We start from the raw sequence: 25,548 nt of genomic DNA, 5'->3' as shown, positions 1-25,548 counted from the left end.
TTTGTGATGGGAGTGGGGGTGGGGAGGCAGGTCCGCCTGAGTCTCCCAGGTGCCTCCAACTCAGCGATTCCCTGACCATACAAGTCTCAGCTTTTATATCTGACGTGCTCTGATGCTGCAGGTGCTATTTTGATGGGAGAGGGCCAGAGGTGGAAGAGGTCCACCTCTGGTTCATGGGGACTGAAGCAGCGCGTTCAGACACCTCCTTCTTTCTTTCTGTGTGCTGTTTCTTCTTAATCACAACCACTCAGAGGCAGGGGATATTATCTACCCCCTCCCTGTCCAGGAATGAAGGCTCAGAGAGAGGTGCTATCCAAGGTCACCAGCTGGGCCAGGCTGCAAACTCAAGCTGGTCTCACCTCAAGGTCCAGCCGTTTCTGCTCCAGCGGCTGCCTCCTTTGACAAGTCAGAGGTATAGCACAATGGGAAGCATCTCCCGCCTGCTGCTCCCTGAACTGGGTGCCAAGAGGGCAGGATCAGTGAGAAGGACCAGGGCTGGAATGCAGATGCTGGACAGAGCACTCGATGCAGCCAGGCCTCTGACTGGGCATTCATAGTGGAGGCATTTATTAATGGACCAAAAAGGAGATGGACCCCAAAGAGCCTCCTGTCCCCCTCAGAGCCTTCAGCTAGGCCAGCACAGTGTGGGCGTGCCCAGACCAAGGAAGTCCAGACAAGCCTAATTCAGTTTCCAAACTCAACTCGACTGACTATTTATTTAGGCCAATTGGCCATCCCGCTTGCTCTGCATCACTGACTCCGCATGGATTAACTCAAACGCAGCACACCCCTGCTGGGCAGATTTAATTAGGCAGAAAAACTGACCTGACGCCTCTAGGGGCTTGGGGCCTGGACACCAGCCAGGGCTCCCCTGATTAGTCCCACTGGCCGGAGCCTTGCCCAGTGTCAGAATCCTCAGAAGTGACCAAGTCCAGTCCTACTGTACCAACATGAAACTGAGGCTCAGAGAGGGGAGGTGATCTGCCAAGGTCACACAGCGAGGGAATGGCCAGATCAGCATGTTAGCCTACGCACCACATCACAACCATGGCCTTACTTCTGGAATGCCAAACTGCAAGAACACAGATTCCCCACGGTGAACCCCTGAACAGTTCTGAAAGACAAGCACAATTTTCTAAAGATGACTGTGATATAAATAATTTATAATGAAAGTCACAGCACATCTTGGTCATTTTAATAGATAGTAAATTGCCTTTCTGATTTATAGTTTTAGGGGTGGGGTTACGATAAAAATAACTTGGTGATTTATAAAACATCTTCTTAAGTCAACAGATCGTTAGTAGGTTTGTCTGACTTTACAGCCAACAGTCTCACCACCCTGGTTACCATAGAAACAGGATGCCTCTCTCTGTTGCCATGGCTACCTCTTTCTAGAACACAATTGGTGGGTCTCTCACAGTTTGTGATTCTGAAAAAAAGAAAGAAGAAAAGCCAGAACTACCAGTTTGGGTTTATGCTGCCTTATCAGGCAATATTGCCTGCACTGTCTTGAAATTTCTCAGAGTAACCTCTGAGGTGCGGCCAGACTGGGTGATGGCTGGCCCTGGGCTGCCAGCCAAAGCTCCCTTTGTGGCCGCCTGTTAGACTAGAAGCTCAGGAGGGTCGGCCCTCCAGCTGGTCTGGGTCCTCGATGTGGGGGCATATAGCCACTGCTGCTGGAGTGGGCTGGGGAGAAAGGACAGGGTCTGGCAAATGGCAGGAAATCAGGAATTGGTGGGTGACAGGCAGGTCTACGGATGGGAAATCAGGAGTCTGGGCAGGGAGGCAGGCTGAGGGCATCAGGGAAGACTGGGGAGGCTGAGGCGGGCTGGGACTGCCATCCTGTGGGAGAGTCAGACATTGAGTCAGTCACACCCAGCAGGGGTGAGGCGGGCAGAGGAGGGGCCAGCTGTGCAGCGACTCCCGGCGCTTGGGGTGTTTGTAGGAGGCATGCTGTGTGGTGACCATCCGTGTGCTCTGAGTGTATACGCAGAGGGAGTGTGGGGGCTGTGTGGGTGTGTGCCTTATGGCACAGCGCCTGGGTGCTCGTGCCTGATGGGCAGTGACATGTTCCAGTACAATCCGTCTGCCCTGTGTTTTCTGGGTGTATGTGGTCAGGACCCTGGGCTGTAGTTTGTGTGGTCACTCGTCACAGGTGTGTACTTAGATAATGGGTCAGGTGCCTACTCTGGGCAGCAGTGTGTGTCTGGGGGTGACCGTCCTCAGGTGCCCAGCCCTTGACGGCAGCTCTTATATTCCAGCCAGCTTTGGGAGCTAAAAACACAGCTCTGTGCACAAGGGAGCCGGCCTTAACTGTGTCTGGAGCTTGGAGCTCCAGATCTTGGAGTTTGACACCCATAGCTTGGACTCTGTGTGCCAGCCCAGGGTGCTGCAGAGATGGCTCCTAAGGCTCACTGCCTGGGCCTGCCAGGCAGAGGTTCCCTCTCTGCCAGGGGACAGCTGATTCTGGGAACTCCCCATCCTTGTGCATCTACCCTGTCCCTCTGGCTGAGCTCCCTGAACAAGTTGTGGTCATCTCTCAGCCTGCCCTCTCTGGGTCTGCCAGAACACGGTGGGCCAGAGCAGGCTGGGCCATCTGAGGCTGCTGTCGGCATTGATTCCCCGAGCAAGATGGGGCAGTCTCCCCACCCCAGGCACTAGCGAGCACCGGGCACCGAGGCCCAAGACCATTTCAGGCATTCTGGGCTCCAGCCTGTGGATTCAGGTATGCTGGTTCTCTCTCTCACTGGGGACAGACATAACCTGACCTCAGGGAGTCCGAGCTATGGGTGTCAATCTCCAAGACTGAGCCATCCGGACCCCATCAAGGCCGGCTCCCTAGTGCACAGAGCTGTGTTTTTAGCCCCCAAAACTTTGGCATCTCTGGTGGTGGACAGAGCTTAGACAGTGGAGCCAGATTAACTTGGGTCCAAGCCTCAGCTTCATCACTAGCCTTAAACCTTGGTTGAGTCCCTGAACCTCTCTGTTTCCTTTTTGGCACAATAAGGTACAACCACCTGTCTCACCAGCTCTGTGGGAAGGTTAAAGGTGCACAGTAGGCCTTTTAGCTTCTTCTTTTTTTTTTTTTAATGGATGTACTGGGTCTTTGTTACTGTGCACGGGCTTTCTCTAGTTGTGGCGAGTCGGGGCTGCTCTTCATCGCTTGGGCTTCTCCTTACGGCGGCTTTTCTTGTTGCAGAGCACAGGCTGTGGGGCGTGTGGGCTTCGGTAGTTGCAGCCCGTGGGCTCTAGAGCACAGGCTCAATAGCTGTGGTGAACAGTCTCAGTTTTCCACGGTATGTGGGACCTTCCCAAACCAGGGATCAAACCCGCGTCCCTGCCTTGGCAGGCAGATTCTTAATGGCTAGACCACCAAGGAAGCCCCAGGCCTTTAGCTTTGACAGCTTCTCCTCTCTCCTTCCTGGCTGAGCTTCCCCGAGGATGGGCGGGAGGGCACTAGGAACTCGCTTGGCCATGGGCTCTTGCTTTGGCTTTGATACACTGGGCTGACTTGCTAGTCGCTAGGCTTAGGAGACTGTGACAGTCTGAGCAAGCTGGGGCACTTTTCTCCACAATGATCCGAAGGGCCCACTTGGACCCAGATGTTGCTGGGGCCCTGCCTGTGATAAGGGACTAGGTGCCAGCAGCAGAGTCTAGGAAGCCTGACTTCCACCTCCCCAGCTAGTATCTGACTCTAAGGCTGACCACTGCTGCCCACCCCAGCACCCCCACTCCTTGGTCACTGGGGCCCAGAGAGGAAAGAATCTGAAAGGGATGGCCACTGATCCCTGAGAACCCAGGATTTGTCTATCCTAATTTCAGAAGACCTGACTGCTTCCTGGGCCTCAGTTTTCCTGTCAGGACCAGTTGTTCAAGAAGAGCCAATGGGTGTAGAGCTCTGAGGGCCTTTGAGGGCACCTGGGAGGAAGTGAGAAGCCCCCAGGGACATCAGTGCCCTCTCTGGGCTGTTCCTGTGAGGCTCCCCAAGCACTAATGAGCACAAGTTGGAGACAGCCTCGCTGCCTCCCTGGGGGAAATTTAGAGGCTCCTTGGGTGGTGGGGTGGGGGGACTTCATTTGCTGCCTCCTAAGGGCCTCAGGGCCAAGAAGAAGTCTCCCTGGGAGAGGTGTCCCAGGAGAAGGGCTACTTAGTGGGGCACTGATGGGTAGATGGGGTTTTCTACATGGAGATCAGCAGGAACACCCTGGAGGAAAGGGCAGCAGGTGCAGAGACACCGAGATGGACGGTCAGAAATGGCAGAGGGTTGCATGTGGCAAGAATTTGGGTGCTTGCAGGGAGAGGTCCCTGGGAAGTCAATGCGGTCAGGGCACAGGGAGCCTCACAGACTAGGCTGAGAAGTCAGGGCTATTCCTCTGTGGCCAGATGGCCAAGCAGAGAGCTGGGATTCTGGCGGTTGCCCCCTCTGATAACTGGGTTGATGCTGTACTCGTGGCTGAGATTGAAGCCTACCATATGCTGGCCTTTATGACAGTGACCCCACTGAGAGAGAGTCCCATGTGCATGGAGGGGACAGAGGAGGCCAGCTGTGGGACGATTTAAGAAGGGGATGCCATGGCTGGTGGAGCAGAGAGGAGAGGCAGCGCCTCCTGCCTTCCACCATGGGCCAGGATCAGGAGCCCAGAGGTGCAGCAGGCCCAGCCTCTCGGCACCCTTTAGAAACTCACAGTATCCATGTTCCTCTCCTCTTTCAAAAAGACCAGGGCAGGAACATGACCTGGCCCTGGGAGTCTGGGCTGTGAATTCCAAGCTCTGAGACGGGGCCCTTCAGAGGGAATCTGAGGCCAAATACCCAGCATTTGGGGATATGTTCTTGGCTCCAAGAGCTTTGACAACTGCTAAAGGAAAAAGTGCTGGAGCTGGATGAACCTGGATCGGAGTTGGTGACCTCTTCCAGTTGCTTCCAGTTTGCTTTCCTGGCCTGCCCCTGTGGTGTCCCAGGTCAGCACTACCTGGACCCTTAAAGTGCTATTTCCAGAGTCGGAAAACCTGGCTTAAGTCCCCGCACCGCCCCCATCTTGTCCAAACCCCATGTACTTCACCGGGCTGATGGGGGCTCACCTTTTCAACCCACTGCATTTCACTCGTCTCTGTGTATGTCCTTTATCTTCAGCTTTGCAGGGGGCTCCCTGGGGGCAGGGCTGAGGTCTTATTGCGCTCTGTGCTGGGCATAGCCTGGTGCTTGGTGAGGAATGGAAGGAAAAAAGTATGAATGGGTGGATGGATGGACAGGTAGATGGATGGGTAGGTGGAAGGAAGGAAGGGAGGGAGGAAGGAAAAAGAGAGAAGGGAGAGACGAATGAATAAATGCATGTCAGATGGAAAAGAGGGAGAGAAGGGAGGAGGAGCAAAAGAAGGGATAGAAGAAGGGAGAAAAGAAGGATAAATAATATGTGGATAAAAAGGAGGGAGAGAGGGTAGAAGGAAGGATGAGTGGGTGAAAGGGATAAAGAAAGGAAGAAACAAAGAAAGGGAAGAAGGAAGGATGGATGGAAGGAAGAAGGCAGAGGGGTCACACTTGATAGTAGTCAAGGATCAAGTTTTTTAAAATTGCATGACTCTCTAAAGCCAGCAGGAGCCAGCATGCCATGAGGAGTGGCTTGGGTAGATCATTTCCTGTTTCTGTGCCCCAGGCTTCCCATTTATAGCATGCAGTGTCTTGGACCAGACAATCTCTAAAGGCTGCTCTTACTCTGGTATTCTAAAATGCTGACTTTGTCCCTTCCCCTCTCCTCTCCCTTTCTGCCAACCTGGAATGTGTCTTTGAAGGTCCACACAGTTGTTCATTTCTAGATCTGTGCTAGGGTGGGTGTCAGGATGGCCACGGTCAACCCAGACAGGGTCACCACCGAGTGGGAAGCTACGTCAATACAAACCAAAGAAATTACTAGAAGCAGCACAGCTGCCTCTTGTGGCAGATAAAGAGTGGCACCTTGGCACTCCTTGAAGTTTTCTCTGAAGGCAGCTCTGGAGAATGAACTTGCCACCCATTCTAGTCTGTAGCCCAGAACCACCTCCAGGGAGATGGCCTTATACCGTTCATGGTCTGTCTTGACAGGCTGGGAGGAGGGGAGTTCAGAGGGGAGGGAAGCAGCAGGAACATGAAGGCTGGGTTCCTGGAGGAGAATCCCCTGGCCAGGGTTCGTCTACAAAGGGCAGTGTTAAAGTTCCATGACCCCACACTGGAGGCTGTAAGAAGAGCCCTTGTCTGGAATTCAGTCTGATAGGGAAGGTTTGAAACTCTGACAGCTGCTTGATTTTCTTTTCTAGGGTACCCATGTTTGCTTGTGGCTAGAGGAGCCCAGTGGGTCATCAGATGGGGGTGAGAATGACCTAACCAAACCACAAGGTCTCCTGAACCTCTCTCAAGGGGCAGGGCCTGAGCAGGCCATTCTGAACAGACTGGGTTATCCTGGCCATTTCCTTCTCACCCGGGTGGGGGATCTGAAAGGACCAGGCACCCACGTATGTTTGGAAAACCTTAGTTCCCCAGCAGCTTCTTCCTTCCTCCCACCCACTCACTTCCCCTGGGGCCAGCTGGCCGCAGCAGGAGCAAAGCCATCTCTATGGTTTATGGTGCATTTGAGGACCCCTGGTCCCATTCTCCTTATGCCTGAATCTTCAACCCAGTATCTCTGACAAATGACTATTTAGTCTTTATTTCTGTATCTCCAGGATGGGTAACTCACTTCCAATACACGATGTGAGTTCCTGGGACAATAGCGAGAAGTGGGTAAAGGAGTTGTGTGAGGCCTTGGGGAAGATACATCTTTTGCAATTCAACATAGGATAGAATATGAAGAGACTGCCTGCATGAGGTACAGATCCATGGAAAAGAGAGTGAACAGCCTAGCGTAGGGATGGAAGAAAGGTGAGAAATGTGGCCTTTGAGGGGCCTGGATTCACCATAGCTTCCCTACCCTCCTTTCTTTGCCAACCTCAGCCTCAGCCACCTAGGTCACTTTTATCAGTGGTGGGGTGGGGTGCTAAATGCTTTAATAAATCACATCTAGAGTGCAACATCTCAACAAAGTAGAAGTTCGTTTCCCACCCATATATTTAGTAGGTGTCTTTCCAGGGACCCAGCTACTTTCTTATGGTGGCCCTGCTGGCTTCCTTGGGCTTCAGCATTTGACTGGCAATCAGAGAGAGAGAGAGGGCATGAAAGGTTGAGCAGGAAGGTTTTGTGAGCCAGGGCGGGCCTTCATGCACACCCTTTTGTGCACTGGCCTGAGACCAGTCATATGACCCCGCCCAGCCTGGAGGGCAGGCTGGGAAATTATGGTCTAGCCACTCATCCAGGAAGAAAGGAAAGGCATTTGTCAAGACAGAGAAATCTCCGCCACAGCCTCTTAACCCTTCAGGTCTCTTAACCCCATACTCCATGCTCTGAAGAGGGAACGGTAGCCTGCCTGCCTGGCCCGTGTCAGAAGGGGCACCCTGCAGGCATCTTGCCCAGCCTGGCCCCAGACTGGACCTGGCCCAGAGGTACCCAGTCTCTCTGCTTTGGGGGTAGGGCCTCCCCTCTGACACTGTGTGTTTCTCCTCCACAGTATGTGGCCTTTGCCTCCCTGTTCTTCATCCTGGTCTCCATCACTACCTTCTGCCTGGAGACCCACGAGCGCTTCAACCCCATCGTGAACAAGACGGAGATCGAGAACGTGCGGAACGGCACGCAAGTGCGCTACTACCGGGAGGCGGAGACGGAGGCCTTCCTCACCTACATCGAGGGCGTCTGCGTGGTCTGGTTCACCTTCGAGTTCCTCATGCGTGTGGTCTTCTGCCCCAACAAGGTGGAGTTCATCAAGAACTCGCTCAACATCATCGACTTTGTGGCCATCCTCCCCTTCTACCTGGAGGTGGGCCTGAGCGGCCTGTCCTCTAAGGCCGCCAAGGATGTGCTGGGCTTCCTGCGCGTCGTCCGCTTCGTGCGTATCCTGCGCATCTTCAAGCTGACCCGCCACTTCGTGGGCCTCCGGGTCTTGGGCCACACTCTACGAGCCAGCACCAATGAGTTCTTACTGCTCATCATCTTCCTGGCTCTGGGCGTCCTGATCTTCGCCACCATGATCTACTATGCCGAGAGGATAGGGGCTCAGCCCAATGACCCCAGCGCCAGTGAGCACACCCACTTCAAGAACATCCCCATTGGCTTCTGGTGGGCTGTGGTCACCATGACGACGCTGGGCTACGGAGACATGTACCCGCAGACGTGGTCCGGCATGCTGGTGGGAGCACTGTGTGCGCTGGCAGGCGTGCTGACCATTGCCATGCCCGTGCCCGTCATCGTGAACAATTTCGGGATGTATTACTCCTTAGCCATGGCTAAGCAGAAACTACCAAAGAAAAAAAAGAAGCATATTCCGCGGCCACCGCAGCTGGGATCTCCCAATTATTGTAAATCTGTCGTAAACTCTCCACATCACAGTACTCAGAGTGACACATGCCCGCTGGCCCAGGAAGAAATTTTAGAAATTAACAGAGCAGGTAGGAAACCTCTTAGAGGCATGTCGATCTGACCTTTCACCTCTGCCCCCTGTAGCGATGACTCCAGATTCAGTCAGACTGCTTCCTTAGTTCCGTGGGTGACTCTGGACCCCACGCTCAGTCTCGAGGTGTGGCGTCTGGGGGCCCAGGGAGATGCTGGGCAGCCAAATTCACGAGGCAAGAGCCTGCTAGAACCTCACTGGTGGCCCCCGGTAAGGAGGTTGACACACTGGTCTCGTGGGGTTCTGAAGAGATGCCACGGCCCGCGAGGTTGCTGAGGACTCTCTTAGCAGGAGCCCAGGGGCTCCGCTGCTCAATGGGCAGGAGTTGGGCATGAGTCGCTGACTCAGGCCACTGACCCAGAGTCACAGCGGGGTGGGGTGGGTGTGATTGGGAAATGCCAGACAGCTGCCCATTTGGTCTTTACACGGCTCCCTTCGGGCAGCGCACGTGGCACGGATGGTGCCTGGGCTCTGGCAGGAGGTCCCTGCAGAGACAGCAGCAAGGATTCTCACCCCCCCAGCAGAGCCTGTCTCCATAGCTGAGTAGCATTCCTGCTCCGATGCCGGCTGCCTAGCTCCAGGCGCGTCCTCGGAGACGCCTCTTGCCCTCCGTAACAAGCTTACTCACCCCACAGCATGCGGAACCAGCTCATCTTCTACCACCACTCTAGAGTTTAGCATTTATCTTTAGGAACCTGTTGGAGTGACTCTAGCTTTCACGTTGTCTGTTTGGGTTGATGGTCCAGTGGGAGTTTCCGGTGGCCTTCTTTCTGATGGAAGCGGCTGGTGAGCGAAGGACTAGAGGGGGCCACCACCCGGGCAGCTTAGATGAAAGCGCTTCAGACCAGCAACAACCTCCCACTGAGAGTGTTCCCTGTTTCCGGCGGTAGGGACTGCAGCAGCAATACACGACATCCCAACCAGTGTACGCCCACTTTCCCGTGAATTCAGTGGGGGTCAGGGAGGGGGGAGGGGGGCCATGAAACAATACTAGTCACCGTGGGATATATTCTCATATTCCATGGCTAGTGGCTCGTTATGGGACTATCTCAGTTTTATGAGAACCTGCACATAGCACATAAAGTTGATCATGGGGCTCTGGTCCGAAGATAAAAAGCCCATAGTCTACCTCTACCCATGGAATACCATCGACTTATTCTGTGGACACAGGGAGTTGAAGGGAATGAATGGCCCAGAACAGCATGGCAACACTGAACTCAGAAGGAGTGCCGGGGTGAGGGAGGCTGAGTGGGCGACAGGTAGTGTTTAATCTGCAGAAGACACCCCTGTGCCCAGGGCAGGAAGTAGGGGCTGCAGGCTCCCTCAGCCCTAGAGGAGCAAGTTGTCCCCTGGTTTGAATGGCCTCCCCAGTGGCTGACTGATTCTTTCTTCCCTGATGCCCCACTCTCTGGCCCACCACCCCATCCTCCTCATCATCCGACTTCATCCCATAGCTATACTGCCCAGAGTGGTACCCCCAAAGTCCACGTCTCTGTCTGAGGTCTTTGTAGCCCCTTCACCTCGTCCCATACCCCTTCCCACTCCTTGGGATCCCCGTAGACACCTGAGAGGAATGTGGCTAGTGTTCTGGGCTGGGCCAGGAGCAGGACAGGGGTCTCAAAGGCTGGAATGGGAGGGCCTGGGATGGGGCTGGACTCCTCGGCCAATGCATGGCTTCTGCTTAGCCAGCCAGGCATGGGCCGTGGAAAATCCCTGCCCCACCTCTCTGCTTTGGATCATCTCGCCCTCCTGTTCAACCTCAGGAGCACGGTCACAGCGAGGAAAGTTCCTGGGGCTCTGGGAAAGGGTCTGGGTGGGCCTTGCCCCTAGCTTCACTCCAGGCCTCAGCAGGAAGAGTTGAGCCTGAGTGGCATCACCATAACACTCCTTGGCCCCCTGTCCCATCCTCCCCAGTGATCCACTCCAGTCAGGCACAAATCCTTCAGTCCCACACAATGCCAGTATTCTCCATGTGCTGAGGGCATGTGTGCATGCACACATACACACACATGCACACACACGTGTACACATGCATGCCTGTGCACACACACAGTGCAGATGTGTATTCTGATATGTACACCAGCTAGCGCCAGGACACGGGCCCTCTTCCCGGAAAGCCTGTGCACTCCTCCCAGAGCCCCTGCACCCCACCACCACGACAGCCCTGGCCCCAGGTCTCAGGGATCCAGACTGCCCTGGCTTAAGCCAGGTACTTGGAGCCCTTCTCTCTGGGGCCCAGATGCCTCACTCCCTTCCGTCCCCCACACTCTGCCTCCTCCCCTTTCCCAAGTTCTTACTGCTCCTAGGGGTGCTGTCTTGACATCCCAGACCTGCTCTGAGCCTGGTCCCTCACCAGAACCCTCCTCCCTCTGAAAGCTGGTGTGTGAGAACCAAATTATCACCCAAGTGATAAGGATAAGTGTGTGATCCTTAGGGGGTGTCTCCCTATCTCTGCATCCCCGAGTCTCTTTCCATTGGCCTCCTTTTCTGCTTGCAGCTATGCTCCTTGCGGGGCATGGGGTTGGGGAGTGTTGGTGAGTGAGTGCAGGGGAGGCCAGAAGTGAGGAAGGCAAATGTGATGGGAGGCTGGACCCTGCAGGAACTGAGAGCTGAGATGCAGTCCCCAAAACCTTGACAACCTTTCTCCACCCCAAGGGCAGTCAGTTGGCCCAGTGAGACCTGGGGTTCTCCATTTCTACCTTTAGAACCTGGGTTGGGGCAAAGTGCAACATGCTGGGCTCTGAGGGCACCCCCTGCCCAGGGTCAGATTCCTGGGACTTAGGCAAGCTGTCCCAGTCATGCCAGTGACACCCTCCCCTCCCCTCCCCTTCTTGATCTCTCCTGCAGCCTCAGGTTGAGTGTCTGGTATCCTCGGTACCAAGGCTGACGTGGCCCCAGTGTTTGGGGGGTTTGTCCCAGCAGGGGTTGTAGGGTCTCATGGGAGGATGCCAGGATGGCACCCCCATGGTCAGGGACTGGGTTTGATAGTCCAGGAGAAGCTGCTTCTCTCGCAGAAAGGGGGTCCCTCCCCAACCTGCAGTCGGGGGCCCAGACCCCCTGCTCTGGGCAGTTCAGAGTGCTCCCTCTGTCCTGCCACGTGCATTCACGTATGTCTCGTCCATCTCTACTCCTGTGATGTGGGCTGCTCCTCTGTGGTGCTGCGTCTGGGGCTGTGGGGTCCCACCATAGGTGAGCAAGGGGCTGGCACAGGGGACGGGTGGTGGCCAAACCTCCCCCTTCCTGTCCATCAGCACCTAGGGCAGCAGCGAGGTCCTGAAAAGCACCCCCGTCTGGGTCTGCCCCGAGCTGGGACAGAGCTTCCCCTGCAGCCTCCAGCGTCTGCCCTGAGCAGCTGAGTCCAAAGCGCCCCCCGGCCCGGCCCTCCACGTCTCCCCTGCTGGCTGCAGTGGGTGTGGGAAGTGGTGTACTCCCCGGGGCAGGGGAGGTGGCGGGATTGGGACAGGGGTGACAAGACAGGGTGTGGGCAGGGCCCCTCTACAGGAGCTAAGCAAGTTTCTGCTCAGATGCAGGGCCAGGGTGGGCAGCGGGGGGCCCTGAGTGGGGTCAGCGAGGCCCCCAGGTGGCTTAGGGGGAAGGAGCGGAGAAATAAGGGGCCCTGAGGCCAGGACTGGGTGTTCTTTTCTGTGTTGTTCACATGCTCTCTCTTTCTCTCTCTCCACTAATCATGTTTCTCTCTCTCTCCTCGTTCTGTTGCATGACTTGTGCCGGTTCTTGTGATTGTACTCAGCTCGTGTCTCTCACAGACCGTCCCCAGTTAACCTGGGGCTTTTTCCCTGAGCCCCAAGCTGGGCAGCCCCCCTCTGGGGGGCTAAACCCAAGGAAATTCCCAGCCACCCCACCTGCCCCACCCTAGCCCTGCGTGCGCCGCTGGCGCCCGCTGCTGGTGTGAACAGTAAGTACCTTGGTGGTGCCCGGAGACTAGGGCACACAAGCCAGCCTGCTGGCTCAGGGCCGGACATCGGGTTCTCCTTGCTCCAAAGTTTAAAAAAAAATGACCCTCTCGCGGACGCTCATCTCTCTCAGCCCATTTCAAAGCCTGGAAACCATCTTTGTGAGACGCTGCCCATGCTGCCATTTCATCATCGCAGGCCCTCGGGTCTAGTGGGGGCCAAGGGGCCCTGGGCCAGGGAGGGCAGGGCTCCCAGCCTTCTGGGGAGCAGGTGGGAACTGAGGGACCTGGTGACCATCTCATCTAAAGGACAAGGTTGAGGTATAAGGGGGCATTCTTGGGTGAGCTGGCGCCTCTGGCTTTTTTCATGAGTTCCCCAGGTTTGGTGAGCTGGCCACTTCTTGGCCAGTCTCTTTTCCAGCCCTCCTCTGGAGTTGGGGAGGGAGAGTATGGTTCCCAGTTTCTGAGAGCACCCCACATCGCAGATAAGCCCACAGCCCAGGGAGGCTGGCTCCTTCAAAGACCAGGACCCAAACACTCCCACCCAGGCTCGGCCTCTTCTCAGAGGACGTGTTTGGGAGAAGAAGCAGGCTCTGAGAAGGGAAGGGGGTCTGGCTCACACCCACCCAGGCAGCCCACTCAGCTGCCCCCTGGCCTGACCCCTGCAGGGAAACCAGCCTCAACTTCAGGTCCTCTAAAGGCTGTGGGAGCTGGCTGCCCCAGGAGCATGGCACTGGGGGGGGCAGAGTCACATGGAGGGTCTCAGGCTTGGCTACCCAACCCTGGGTGAGCCCTGCAGGCAGTAGATACCTCTGCTGGCAGGCAATGGCCAGTGGAGAGATCGCAAGTTCTGGCTCTCCCCCCAGATGGAGATGCTGCCTGGTAAGACTTGCTGTTTTCCCCTAGAAGAAAATGTGTACAGAGTACTATGGGCTCCAACTTCCGTCCCCCTATCCACTGCCTCGTCCCTTGAACTTCATTCCCCTCTCCCCAGAGACCCTTGGGAGGACCAGCCAGACTGGGAGGCAGGGCCGGGCTGGTCTGTGTGCACACCTGTGTGCCCTCAGACACACCCCCAGTGTTAGGCAGCGCCCAGTTCCCCAGAGAGGCCCCAACCCCAGTCACGTGATATCCGAGTTACCCTGCTAACTGGCCTTTCTGGTTCAGAGTGAATTGGGGAGTGAAGCCCCTGGGATTTGTCAAGAAACACACTGTACATGAAATGCTTTGCCATCTTGTACGACAGACTTTTTTTTTTTAAGTTCCAAAATTATGATGGGTTTTTTTTTTTTTTTTTGGATTTGCTTTACGAATAAACCTGATTGGTCCATTTCTCTTTTGACTGACTGCCTCTTTGTAGTGACATGATGTGTACACGGGTGGTGGTCCCGCCCGCGGGCACGCCGAGTGTGTGCACACGGAGAAGGATCACTTCTGCGTGTAGTTACATGATGTGAACAGGGTCACGGAAGAGGGTCAAATCGGGTGGAGACTCTCTCCAGCTTTTTGCCCCTCTTTAGCCTTTCAGAGGGCCTCCCCCTGTGGTCACGCCCACGTTGGGTCTGTCTTCCCTTGAGGCTCTCACCCTGGAGGAAGTCTTTGAGGAAACCGCAGGCTTCCCTCGTAACTCAGTTGGTGAAGAATCTGCCTGCAATGCAGGAGACACGGGTTTGATTCTTGGGTCGAGAAGATCCCCTGGAGAAGGAAATGGCAACCCGCTCCAGTATTCCTGCCTGGAAAATCTCATGGACAGAGGAGCCTGGTGGGCTACACAGTCCATGCGGTCACAAGAGTGGGACACGACTTAGCGACTAAACCACCACTACCACCACCAGGGCCCACTCTGGTGACTGAGTCGGGCAGAAAGCAGGGGAGGGGTCCCCAAGAGTGATGGGTGGGGACAGAGGCCAACAGAGCTCTCTCTACCAGCTCCAGAGGCATCCACGATGCTGCTCTTGGATTTGGGGGAGCACCCTGCTCTGGCCAGAGCTGCACCCTCACCAAATGTGCCCCCAAACTTCTTCCCAGGTTCCTTCTCAGGCTACTGCAGAGGCCAAGACTCGTCTTTCCCACCCGAGTCCATCAGCCGCTGTTGTCTTTACACATCCATTTGCTCTGCTTTGCGGGGGATGCTGCCGAAAGGAGACGGAGGAATGGGAGCCCCTCCCAAACCCTTGCTGCTGTCACTGCCTCATGCCTGCATTCTTGTTGCGCCTGTGCAAGCTGACGAGGCCTGCTTGAGGCAGAGTGAGGTGGAAGACCCTGGCGTGGTCTGGGTGGTGATCGGAGTGCACTGAGTGACCAGCTTAAGTCTGTACGGAGAGGGAGCTGATCGAGTGGTCAACTGCATGGGGGACCAGGAGACTGCGTGACCAGGCCTAGTCTGTATGGGTGACAGAGCATAGAGAGTGATGGGATTAGGCCCATATGGGGGTGGGATAGAGTGATCAGATAGGGTGTGGTACGGGAACAGCGTAAAGCAAATGACCAGAGAGGATCCACAAGGGCCTGGAGTGGAGTTGACCCTTGGGGTTTGGGTGGGGCCCAGGGATGCCTGAGCAGACAGCTGGATGTGGAGGGGCAGCCGGGCTCTGGTCAGCAGCAGAGGGATCAGAAAAGGCTGCCACTCTGGACAGGAGTGTTTCTGCGTGTCTGTCTGTCTTCTCCCTGAGCTCTGTGTCTGGCCCTCTACCCATGATCGCATCCACACCATTCTGTCTCATCGGCCCCACCTTGGACATTGGGCCTGGCCCCCCAGCACTGCGCTTGCTGGGCCCATCACCAACTCATCTTTTTGCAAACTTTGAGCAAACCCAGGAACCCTCCTCCCCAGCACTGTGGGCAGCCCAAAGGCTGCCCGAACGAGCTGGGGACCTCCAGCCTCGTGCCTCTCCCACTCACTTTTCTGTCCTCAGTTATGGGCTGCCCTTTGTTGATGTCCCACTCTGGCCTGTCCCCCCCGACACTAAACAGTTTTCAGTGTCTCAATAGCTTCTGCTTATATGTTTGAAGATTCCAAACTGAATGGGGAGGTGGCGAAGGCCGCGCTGGCGAACGAAGACTGCCCCCACATAGACCAGGCCCTCACTCCCGATGAGGGCCTGCCTTTTACGCGCTCGGGCACCCGCGAGAGATACGGACCCTGCTTCCTCTTATCAACTGGGGAGTACGCGTGCCCACCTGGTGGAGGAGTGAGAAAGGGTATGTAGAGGAGGCCGGGGTGCTCTGCGTCAGCAGGCCTGCCTCGCGCTCCTGCACAGGGGTGGGCGGGGCGGCGGGCGAGGGACGCTGAGGGGCAGGCAGGCACACTGAGGGGGGCAAGGAGCAGGAGGAGCCCCAGGGTCGGCCCCCGGAGGTCTGAGTCCCGCCTTCCCCGAGTGGGCCGGCAGAGAGAACCTGAGGTCCAGGCAGCTGGGGGTTGGAATTGAGCTGGGGGGTAGGAGGGCACTTGGGGACAGGCTGGCCGACTACGTTCCCCAAGGCAGAGGGGCACCCAGAGATGTGGGAAGATCCTCGACTTCCCCCAGGCTACTCTGGCAGATGGCAGGTCAGACCCCAAAGGCAAAGTGATCTCCCCTGTCCCTTGGCTGGGGAGACCAACAGGGTAGGCATGGGCTGGCGGGGACCCTGTGGGCCTAGCCACCCAAGATCCATGTTCTGGAAGAGGCACTCTCTAAAGAGAATCCATAGACCAGTTGGGGTGGGGGGCGGTCATGACGAGAGAGATAGCTTAAAGGCTTGGCAGTGAGGTCAGCGTCCTTGCAGAGGTAAGGTATGTGCCAGTCAGGACACTGCCAGTGGCAGATAGGAAACTAGCCAAGAGGAGGTGGTTACGTACGGCTCTGTGCAGCCCCTTCCACCCCCAGCACCCATTTAGCCACGGCCCCAGGTGTGGTCAGCGCACCCTTGTGGTTGGTGAAAGTGGAGCCCCGTGGTGGTCAGGATTGGATCAGATCCTTGTCTTGTAAACCGACCTCCTGGGGACAAGGCTTCCAATAGAGCTTGAGCATGGACTGGGGAGAGGTTTGGGGTGGGGGCCCAGCGCACCCTAGGGATCCAGGCTCCAGACACCAGGCAGGGCCTGGAAGGCGGAGGAAGCCATACTTGGCACAGCGGGCTGGCTGGGCGGCTCATGCATGTTGGGGAGCGGCTCCCAGGCTCACACAGGATGGTTGCATGCTGACTGGGGTGAGCAGGTTGGGCTAGATAGTTGGCTTTTTAGAGCAACAGTTGGTATAGCTGGTGGCCATTCACAACTGCTCCAGTATTTGAAATGGTTCAATAATATGCAAGGAGAAAATAGAGAATTCAAAATAAAGGGCAAACCCAGAAGAGGAGAGGCAGCCCACAGGGAGATGGGGAAGTCCTTCTGGTGCTTGGTGTGCTCTCCTGATCCAGGCTGGCCTCTGCTTCCTTGCCCTGCCTGGAGGTCCCGTGGACCCCAGAGCGGCATACCACACCCCGCATGGTGCTGCATGGAAGGGGGGCTGCTGGCCTGGGGGCTGCCTGCCCCATCCTCAGCACCTTCCATGGATAGGCCTGAAGCTCCCCTTCACAATCGGCTTTCTCCCAAGTGGAGGCTCTAGAAAACCAGGATCAGGGGCAAGCCCAGGGGATGGGAGAGGAAGGCATGTAGACCTTTCCCCATGGCTGTGCTCTGCTGGTAAGGTCTTATGGAGCTGCCTGTCTCCCTCATCTTGAATGTTGGATCAGTCTGTGTGGCCTGAAAGAGCAGATAGGAGAGTTTCTTGACTGGGCTTCTGGAAGCCCAGGGTGTGTGGGACAGAAGCAGCCTGTAGGGAGCAAGGAGTCCGATGGCAACCACTGTCTGCAGGTGGTACCCACTCCGCAGTCCCCCAGAGGCACCGAGGGTGGGGAGCCCCCACCCACATCCACCTGGTCCCGCTCTCATGGAGTCATGACAGCCGCTGAGGACTTGCTTTTCTCAGGATAATGCCAGGCCATGAGCTGTGTGCGGGGTAGAGAACAGTTAGGGGCTCAACCCATTCCCCCAGGAGGGAGAGAAAGAGGCGTGCTGGGCTGGCTCACTGCATGGGAGAACCAAGCCAACTGGAGAAGATCCTGCCTGCCTCTGCATGCGGCTGTTCGGTCTTTCCTCCTCCTTCCTTAAAAACTAAGTACCAAGCGGGATGGGAAAGCCAAGAAGAGAAGCTCAAGTGTTAATTGTATTCTTTACATACAGATCTTTGCAAAGAAAGCCCTGTCATTGCTAAGTATATGCCGACAGAGGCTGTGAGAGTGACTTGACCAGGCGACTTGGCCCAGGACACTGGTGGCTATTAAGCATCTGGGTGGACCTGCAGCCCCTCCTCGCCCTCGGACAGAGTAAATTCACGCCATGCAGGTTTGCCGGACGAGTCCGAGTGGCCCAGGCCTTGTACTAGGACGGACGTAGCTTTTCTACGGCCAAATGGTAACTGACCGTAGAGGATTTCTTTTCCTTCTTTTCCTTTTTTTTTTTTTTTTAAAAAAAACTTTTAATTTATTCGGGGAGGGGGTGGGATGGAGGGGTTCCTTAGCATGACTTGCATGAAGTTCAACAGAAAACCCAGCAATCCAAACCCACGAACCCCCCCCCCCCCAACAACTGTATGATTACCCTAAACCATGACAACATGAAGAAAAACAAGCAAGAGTCCTCTATTTTCTTTCAAAGCTCTTTCCTTTTATACATGTTGTTGGAGCCAAACTGTAAAGGCGTTCGGTAGAAACCTGTACGTTTTTTTTGGGAGGGGAGGGGAATGAGCGGGGTGGGGGAAGGAGTGAGGATGAGTAATGGATTGCTTCCCTTTTGTACACGGAGATTCGAGGGTAAAGGTTCCCAAAAGGGCAGTTGGTCAGTCATTGGTCATATTGACCTCACCTTCATAGTTCATCTCTCACGTGGAAACTGAAAACTTTGCTCCAAGTAGAATTGTGGAAATGCACTGCCGCCTTCTTCCCTCTATTTGGCATGCTTGCGACCCAGCGGACGTCTCCCCAAGATCCCTGACAGCGGCTAGTCTAGGTTGATTCGATCATCTTAGCAGTGTGTAGATTCAGTGTGACCAACTTTCATAACAAATTGTTCATAGTAGATAATCAACATCGTATGGATTTTTCAAGTGTTCTTTCAGAGCACCAAAAAAGATCAGGACTGTGGGAGGGCCAGTCTTCCTCCACCTTTATCAAGGCACAACCCAGCATTGTATGCAATTTAGTACTTCAGAGTTTAACAAAAAAAAAAAAAACAAAAACAAAAAAACTGCATGCCCAATGTTATGCAAAGCGATTCTAGCATGAAATAAATTTTGTATCATGGTTTCTGTATAGTCTAAAGCAGATTTGTTTTCCTGAAGCAATCGGAGGTTTGCAGAGACGCACTTCTGCATCTCGAATAAATATAGTATTTTCCCAACAGAAACAGAGGACAGTAGCTTGGCTTTGGTCTGATTCTAAAATTAGTGGTGGCATGGGGGGTGGGGAAGGATGATATTTTTGAAAAACACAAGCTTGAGTTGAAAAAAAAATGCAACATCTCAAGCTTTCACTGCAGCTCGCAACATTCCTGGAAAGAGAGCAATGCTGCTTTAGTTCAGCGCCCTCCCCTCCTTGGGCCCTGGCCCTCGATAATAAAAAGCTGACTTTGGACATAAAGCATGAATTTGGGTTTTTATTGTCTCCAGCAGTGTCACAACTCGGTTCTGGGCCCCTGGTTGGGCCTTCTGCGGCTGGGGTGGGCTGGGCTGAGCCTGAGCCCTGGCTCCTCTGGTCTCAGGGACACATCCAAGGTGCAGGCTGTCCTCTCACTGGGAGAAAGCCAGGACCACTCTGACCACCCTACCCTGCCCCTCCCCAGATCCTGTTGGTTGGGTGTGGGGGGAGGCAGCCCTCAGAAGGAATCAACAAAAAAGGCCTTGACCTAAGACGGGCCCATCCTCTGGGGGTTCACCACCATGGAAACGTCTCTATGGATCCTGCCGTATTCGTGACCCTTGAATCTGGTTATGTGGAGTTCCTAACCCCTGCCCCTGCCACTGCCCTTCATGCAGACCATGGTCACCTCCCTCCTAGGGCCATTCTTGAATCTGATGGAGCCAGAGGCAGGGGTCTGATGGGTCTGGGTGCCCCACCCAGCTGTACACTTGCTGGGAGCTGTCTGGCAGCCACCCCATCACATACCCCTCATTCAGCCTGGTGGCATCTTGGAAGGGGTGCAGGCCTCCCCTAGGGTCTTGATTTGCTCACTTGGTCTTGATTTGCTTGGGTATTTCAGTTGGTTTTTGTCAGGGGTAGGGTGGGGATCGGCGTTCCAATTCTTAGAGAATCATTAGAGAATCTCAGGTGGTAAAGTCCCTAATGGTCATGCCAGGTCACCTCTGAACACTTTACAGATGAGCAACTGAGGCCCAGAGGGGAGTGCTCTGACCAGGACCACACACAAGTGGAGGTCAGTTCCTCCCGGATTTCCATTCCCTCGATCCCTGCCAGTATGGCCAAGTCAACGATCATATGGGGGGTAGAAGTCTGAAGGTGGGTGTTGAATTCTCACCCAACAGTTTCTCATCCCCTCTGAGCACTTACCTCAAATTCTCAGCTCCCTGTGCAGTCCAGGAACCAATGAATAGGGAGTGATGAGTGCAGCAGTGAGTGGCAAGACCTCTGCCTAGGGGTCACGCAGCCACAGAGCTGCCTGATCCTCACCACCTGAGGAACAGCCATTCATAAGCATCAGGACAGAGAAGCCAAGCGGTGTCAGTGGCTGCAGGGAGGCCAGAGTTCCCTCGGCCTGGGGTCCATCCTGGGAGAAGTGCCTCTGGTGGACTCAGGTGGGGCTTGGCACGAGGCCATTTGGAATAGGGGTTTTCAGGGACACGGGAGCTGACGGGGAACAGGGATTAACATACACTGAGCATCTGTCATGGGCAGGACACCCGAGACAAGCTGTCTGATGAGGACCCACAATAACTCCACATGCCCGTTATAGAGGCAAGAGAAGAGGCACAGAAAGAGAGAGTCACTGGTTCAAAGCCACGCAGCTGATGAATGATGAAGCTAAGTTTTGAACCCAGGTGGTCTGACTCCAGAGCTTAGGTGAAGCCATCTCAAGTCCTCATCGAGGACTTCCTGGGGCTAGAGGTGGAACTGATTGGAACACCGGAGTTATTAGTTCTGAATACCAGGGTCCTCAGGCCATGGGTGTGACAGAAGGGCCATTTACCTGCTGCTCTGAGCTTTCCATGCACATATTTGACTACCTCAATTTCCCGCTTAAATACCTATTGTCCTGAGAATGAAGCCAGAGTTCCTTAAATTGGCTGGCAAGGCCCTCCGGATCTCCTCTCCCAACTCTCACCTCTCTGTGCTCTGGTCGCTGGGGAATTTGGACACTGCCCCTTAGGACCTGGAACCCCCTTTCCACTTTCTGACTCACTACCCTCCAATTTCTATTTATCACTAAGTCACTTCACTCAGAAGTGGTGGATGCAGGTGGAGGGCTTTACTCTGAGCCCCTGACCTGGGTTCACCATTCTCAAGCCCAGCCTCATCAGAATTTGACCTGATAACCCACTGGGGCTGAAGGTGGCGGGGTGTCAAGGGGAGCCGGAGTGCCTGCGAGGGGAGCCTGTGTAGCAGGTTAGGATGTAAACATCCCCGAAAACCTGGTATGTGGCTGCCCTTCAACAGTCATTCCAGGAGCCTCAGACCTAAGACCTGTGAGCGCACAGGGGATCTCACTCCCCTCTCTTTCTTCCTTCCCTCATTCTCATAGGGCAGCATGGTGGGGGGAGGGGGGAAGGCCAATCAGCTTAGTTTAGCAGAAAAAAAAAAATCATTCTTAGAGATCAGTGGGCATTTTCTCAAGCTGGCTTCTATGGCTCTTTAGCTAATCACCGTCAAATGATTGGCTATCCACAGCATAGTTAACAAACACTTGTTAGAGATGAAAGCAGAGGGTGGGGGCGGGGAGGGCATCTCAGAGCTCACGCGTTCAGCCTCTCACGCTATGGTAACCCTAAGTGTGTCCTGACCAGCTCATTCATTATTACCCACCGGGCATGTCCTCTATCCCAGGACCCGTCCTTGGTGAAGGGTTCCAGAATCAACCAAGACCTGGTCCCTTGCTCATGAAGAGCTCGAGACCTAGTAGGAATGAAGGGCTTGGGCATCTACAAGTCTGTGAATAACCAATAGGGTTCAGAGGATCCCAAAAGTCTGGGAGACACTGCCAACAGCCTCTCACCCCACTGAAAGCCCTGGGCTTTCCGGCCAGTGAGCTGACGTGGAGAAGCCTGTCCACTGCTGTCACCGGAGGGGACTGAAGGGTCCAAGGTGTCATCTACTGCCAAGAGCCATTCATTCTGGCATGAGTGGATTAGCTGGGCTCCACAGGCTTCTAAGAAGAGTCTGGCTCAGGTTCTGAGGCTTAGGGCCAGTGCACCACTTTACCCTGACTCAGGCTGGGAAGGAGCCCCACGATCTTGTGCCCACAAAGAAGCCTTGGCAGGAGCATGAGGGCTCAGCAGCAGAGGCTTCGGGGTTCAGATTTCTTCCAGCAGGTGCCAGAAGAGGTAGGGAGAACTCTACACGGCTGTGCTGCAAGACAGACTGCATGAGGGTTCCTCAGGCATGGAAACCCTGTCTAGAAGGTACGGGCCTGAGGACTCGCCCATGTGGGGCTGCCTCTGATGCAGACCATTCAGCCTGTAGGATAGCAGGTGGCAGCCAGTAATGGTGGACTTGCTCCAGTTTGGGTCATTTCTGGGCCATCCAATTACTCCATCTCAAAAGGCTTGGTCTCCTTGGCAAGACCAGCTCAGTGTTCAGACAAGTCCTTCCTTCCACTCTGGAAGTGCTCAGAGGTTGTACCGGCCTCTACTGATCCTGAGATGTGGGAAGACCAAGGCTTTGCTGGCCAGCGCAGTGATGTAGACTCCATGCACTGCTGTTCCAGGTCAGCCACTGGCCATGGGTGATCTCTAGGTGCAGGCCTGAGGAGCTCAGGATGGCCCTCATCCCCACTCTCCTGAGTCGAACCCCCTGCTGATCTCAGGACCACCCCTTGTCTGTACTCCTTTTCTGACTCAAAGTATTGGATGGGTCACCTCCCGATTAGGACCCTGGGTCAGGAGTGAGGTGTGTGACCTTAAGATGGTCCCTTCCCCTTTTTGGGCCTCTCTTTTCCCACATGAACAACAAAAATGTTGGATAAGATCAGTGGTTTTAAAACTTTTTCAAGAACCCCTTGTCAAGTGAACTCTTATGTGAAGCCAGGTTAAAATGCTGCTGCTGTGAAGGTTGCAGGGGGGCAGACCTCTGTGTAGTGGCTTTCCTTTACCCACAGCCCATGCAGTGGCCACTGTCAGGAGGTTGCTCTCAGTCTCAGGAGACTGCTAGGGTCTGGAATACAGTTTAGAGGCCACTAGGCTAGAAGGTGATTACAGTCCTCCAGTCATAACGTTCTTGGCTTTTGTAATATTCTCAAGCCTTTGGAGCCTAGCATTCGCAGATTCAAATGCTCTTCTGAGTCAGAAGGAGGCGCTGTGCAATGCACCACAGCCCTGGCTGGCTGGTTGGTGATACTGCCCCCCAGGGAAAGCCACTTTCTGAGGCCTCTGGCCAAAGGCCTGCTGGCAGTCTCAGCAGAGGGAAAGGTGCCATGGGCGCAAGAGCTATAGCTGCCACCAGGGAAGCCTGAGGCCTGTGGTCTGGCCTGGCCCCCATTTCACCCGAAGGGCCTCTTCCTGCAGAAGCCAAGGGCCTGGGGGGCAGAGCTCAGGGGTTAGGGCTCTTGATGCTGCTTTCCCTTAAGTTCCCCCCGTCCACAGGGTGCTGGTCCCTCACCCAGAAATACAGCTTGGCAACTACAGTCACACAGACTGGCTGCAGAGTCCTGCCTGGCTCAGAGGAAGACACTGACCTTGGGAGTTTCATTGGTTCTGAAGATTCCCTCATCTGGCCCAGGGGTCTCTTGGGCCTGGTCTTTCCAGAAGTCTTGTCTCTTCCTCCACTCACTCATTTACACTTCCTCCACTCCCACTCCAGAGCCCTCTCCCTTGGTCCCAGTCACCAAGGGAAGAACTCCATCTTGTCCAAGCATTCAGTCACCGGATCAGGGTACATCAAACCAAGGTACCTTGAACCAGCAGACTGTATGCCCTAGATGCTGAGAATGAAACCCCAGAGCTGGACTTCCTGTCCCTACCAGTTAGGGACAGGCTGGAGACTTCCTGCTGCTTCCTATGTCCTTGGGTAAAGACCTCTCATGCACTGGGTAGAAATGATGTCTGTTTCTAGAGCCCAGACACCAGGCAGGCAGCCGCCCATCATTCTGGTCTTGTCGGTCCACCCACGGTGCCTCCTGAATCTCTCTCAGGATTGCTGCAACCTGACAAAGCAACTCTCCAGGGACACGTTAGGTGGGCAAGGTCACTTTATTCAAGGGTCTCTGCCACAAGCCCCGCACCTCTGAACCTGTCACATTGGGCTTGGGGAGAAGTTTCTGCATGTCTTTCCTTCTGGTTTCTTTCTTGTTCCATGGCTACTTGAGATCTGGCTTCCTCGGTGGCATCCAGGGAAGGACTGGTGACCCTGGGGTGCTGGCCCAGGTCAGGGAGGGCTGGCAGCTGGCAAAGGGCCAGGGAGTGGCCAGCCCCGCAGCCCACATGGAGTCCCAAGGAGGAACGCAGGCCCGGCACGGGCTTCGGGGCCCAGACATCCGCTTCGGTGCCGTCCCCACACATGCCATGCTCGTTCCAGCCCCAGGAGTGACAGACGCCACCTGAGACAGAGAGAGAGAGAAACAGACTGTTGTAGCCGTGGTTCCGGGGAACAGGCCCAAAACACTCCCTCTGGGGCTGCAGTATCCCCGAGGACCCCAGGTTACACCTGAGGAAACCAAAGCTCAGCCACACCTGGGGGCCTGCCCGCCCTCCTGGCTTCCTCCCCTGCCCTTTCGAGGCTGCTTTACTTCACTTCCCCCACCCGCCACCTTCCTGCCTCAAACCTGGCTCTCCTCCTTGGCCCCTCCCTCTCCCTCCCCCTACAGGCACCTCTCTCTCTCTCTCTCTCTCACTCTCGCGCGCGCGCGTGCCCACGCACATACACACGCACACGCACACACACGCGCGCGCGCGCGCACACACACACACACACACACACTCCTAGACCCGCCAATTCTGCCTCTGAAAGTCTCTCCAATCCTTCCCCACCCTCCATCTCCTGATCCCAACCCCATTTTCTCTCATTTGGGTCACACCAACAGCCAACTAACCCGGCTGCTCACCATCCACTCTGATCTTCAAGGAGCATCAGGATAATCTCTGACAAAGGCAGATCTAACCAGGTCACTCCCCTGCTTCAACCCTTCACTGACTTCCCATCGCCCTTAAAGGCCTTTTCTGGCCAGTGAGGCAGAGTGGTCTGGCTCTGGACCAGCCTGCGGGGCTCCTCTTTCACACTGTCCCCACCTCACTGCGTGCCAGAACCCCTGCTTCCTTCGGCTCCTAAAACATGCCCTGCGGGACTGACCTTTCTGTCCAAGTCCCGCCTTTGCTGGGCTTTACATCCCCCTCATCCTTCAGATTCTGTTTAGATCATGCTCAGAGGCCGGATTCCCCGGCACCCAGTCAACCTGGATTCCTGTCATCACCCTTGTACTTTTCCCTGTGGGCGGTGGATAGATGGTCTGGGTGGTGATGGTTATTCGCCACTCCTCACGAGACTGTCTGCCCTACAGTGAGGGAGGAACATGGATGTTCTGTTCACTGCCCTATCTCAGTTGTGGCTCAACAAGGTTCACTGAATTGATCAACAATTAAAGAACTCAGACTCCTACAGCCAATCTCTGAGCCAGCATTTGAGCACATGTCTCTCCGACAGCCCATGAGGCTCCCACCCCATCACAGCACCTCTTCCTAGGTTTTGGACCCTTTCCTGGAGTCTAACTAAACTCGCTCACATTTTTCTATGGTTGTTAAAAAAATTTTTTTTTTCTGGATATAAAAGTAATACATCTTCGTGGTAAAAGCGAGGGGGGGTGTAGAGAAAAATATGGATAGGTGTAAAGAAAAGCAGACTCCTAGAATCTTACCCACTGCAATGAATATTTTAACTATTTTATTTTACTCT

General features: G+C 55.1%; 2 protein-coding genes across 4 annotated transcripts in view; one reads left to right on the top strand and one right to left on the bottom strand.

The window, feature by feature from the left end:
• Positions 1-19,074, top strand: part of KCNC1 (potassium voltage-gated channel subfamily C member 1) — a 44,508-nt gene extending 25,434 nt beyond the window's left edge. Inside the window, exons 2-4 of one of the 2 annotated variants that reach the window (XM_040258284.1) lie at positions 7,572-8,505; positions 15,430-15,618; positions 17,621-19,074. In XM_040258284.1, coding sequence (XP_040114218.1) covers positions 7,572-8,505; positions 15,430-15,618; positions 17,621-17,685 — 1,188 coding nt within the window. In that variant the 3' untranslated portion in view covers positions 17,686-19,074. Of the gene's footprint in view, positions 1-7,571; positions 8,506-14,445; positions 15,619-17,620 lie in introns of those variants that run through there. The other variant, XM_040258283.1, reaches the window with a different exon arrangement.
• Positions 19,075-23,833: 4,759 nt separating this feature from the next.
• SERGEF (secretion regulating guanine nucleotide exchange factor) overlaps positions 23,834-25,548 on the bottom strand; it is a 256,202-nt gene continuing 254,487 nt past the window's right edge. For both annotated transcript variants that reach the window (XM_040258285.1, XM_040258286.1), the window contains exon 11: positions 23,834-24,199. In XM_040258285.1, coding sequence (XP_040114219.1) covers positions 23,853-24,199 — 347 coding nt within the window. In that variant the 3' untranslated portion in view covers positions 23,834-23,852. The remainder of the gene's footprint in view (positions 24,200-25,548) is intronic.

Source organism: Oryx dammah, unplaced genomic scaffold (genome assembly GCF_014754425.2).
Source record: "Oryx dammah isolate SB20612 unplaced genomic scaffold, SCBI_Odam_1.1 HiC_scaffold_17, whole genome shotgun sequence".
NCBI lineage: Eukaryota > Metazoa > Chordata > Mammalia > Artiodactyla > Bovidae > Oryx > Oryx dammah.
Note: the sequence above shows the minus strand (reverse complement) of the source record. Positions and strands in the feature narration are given on the sequence as shown.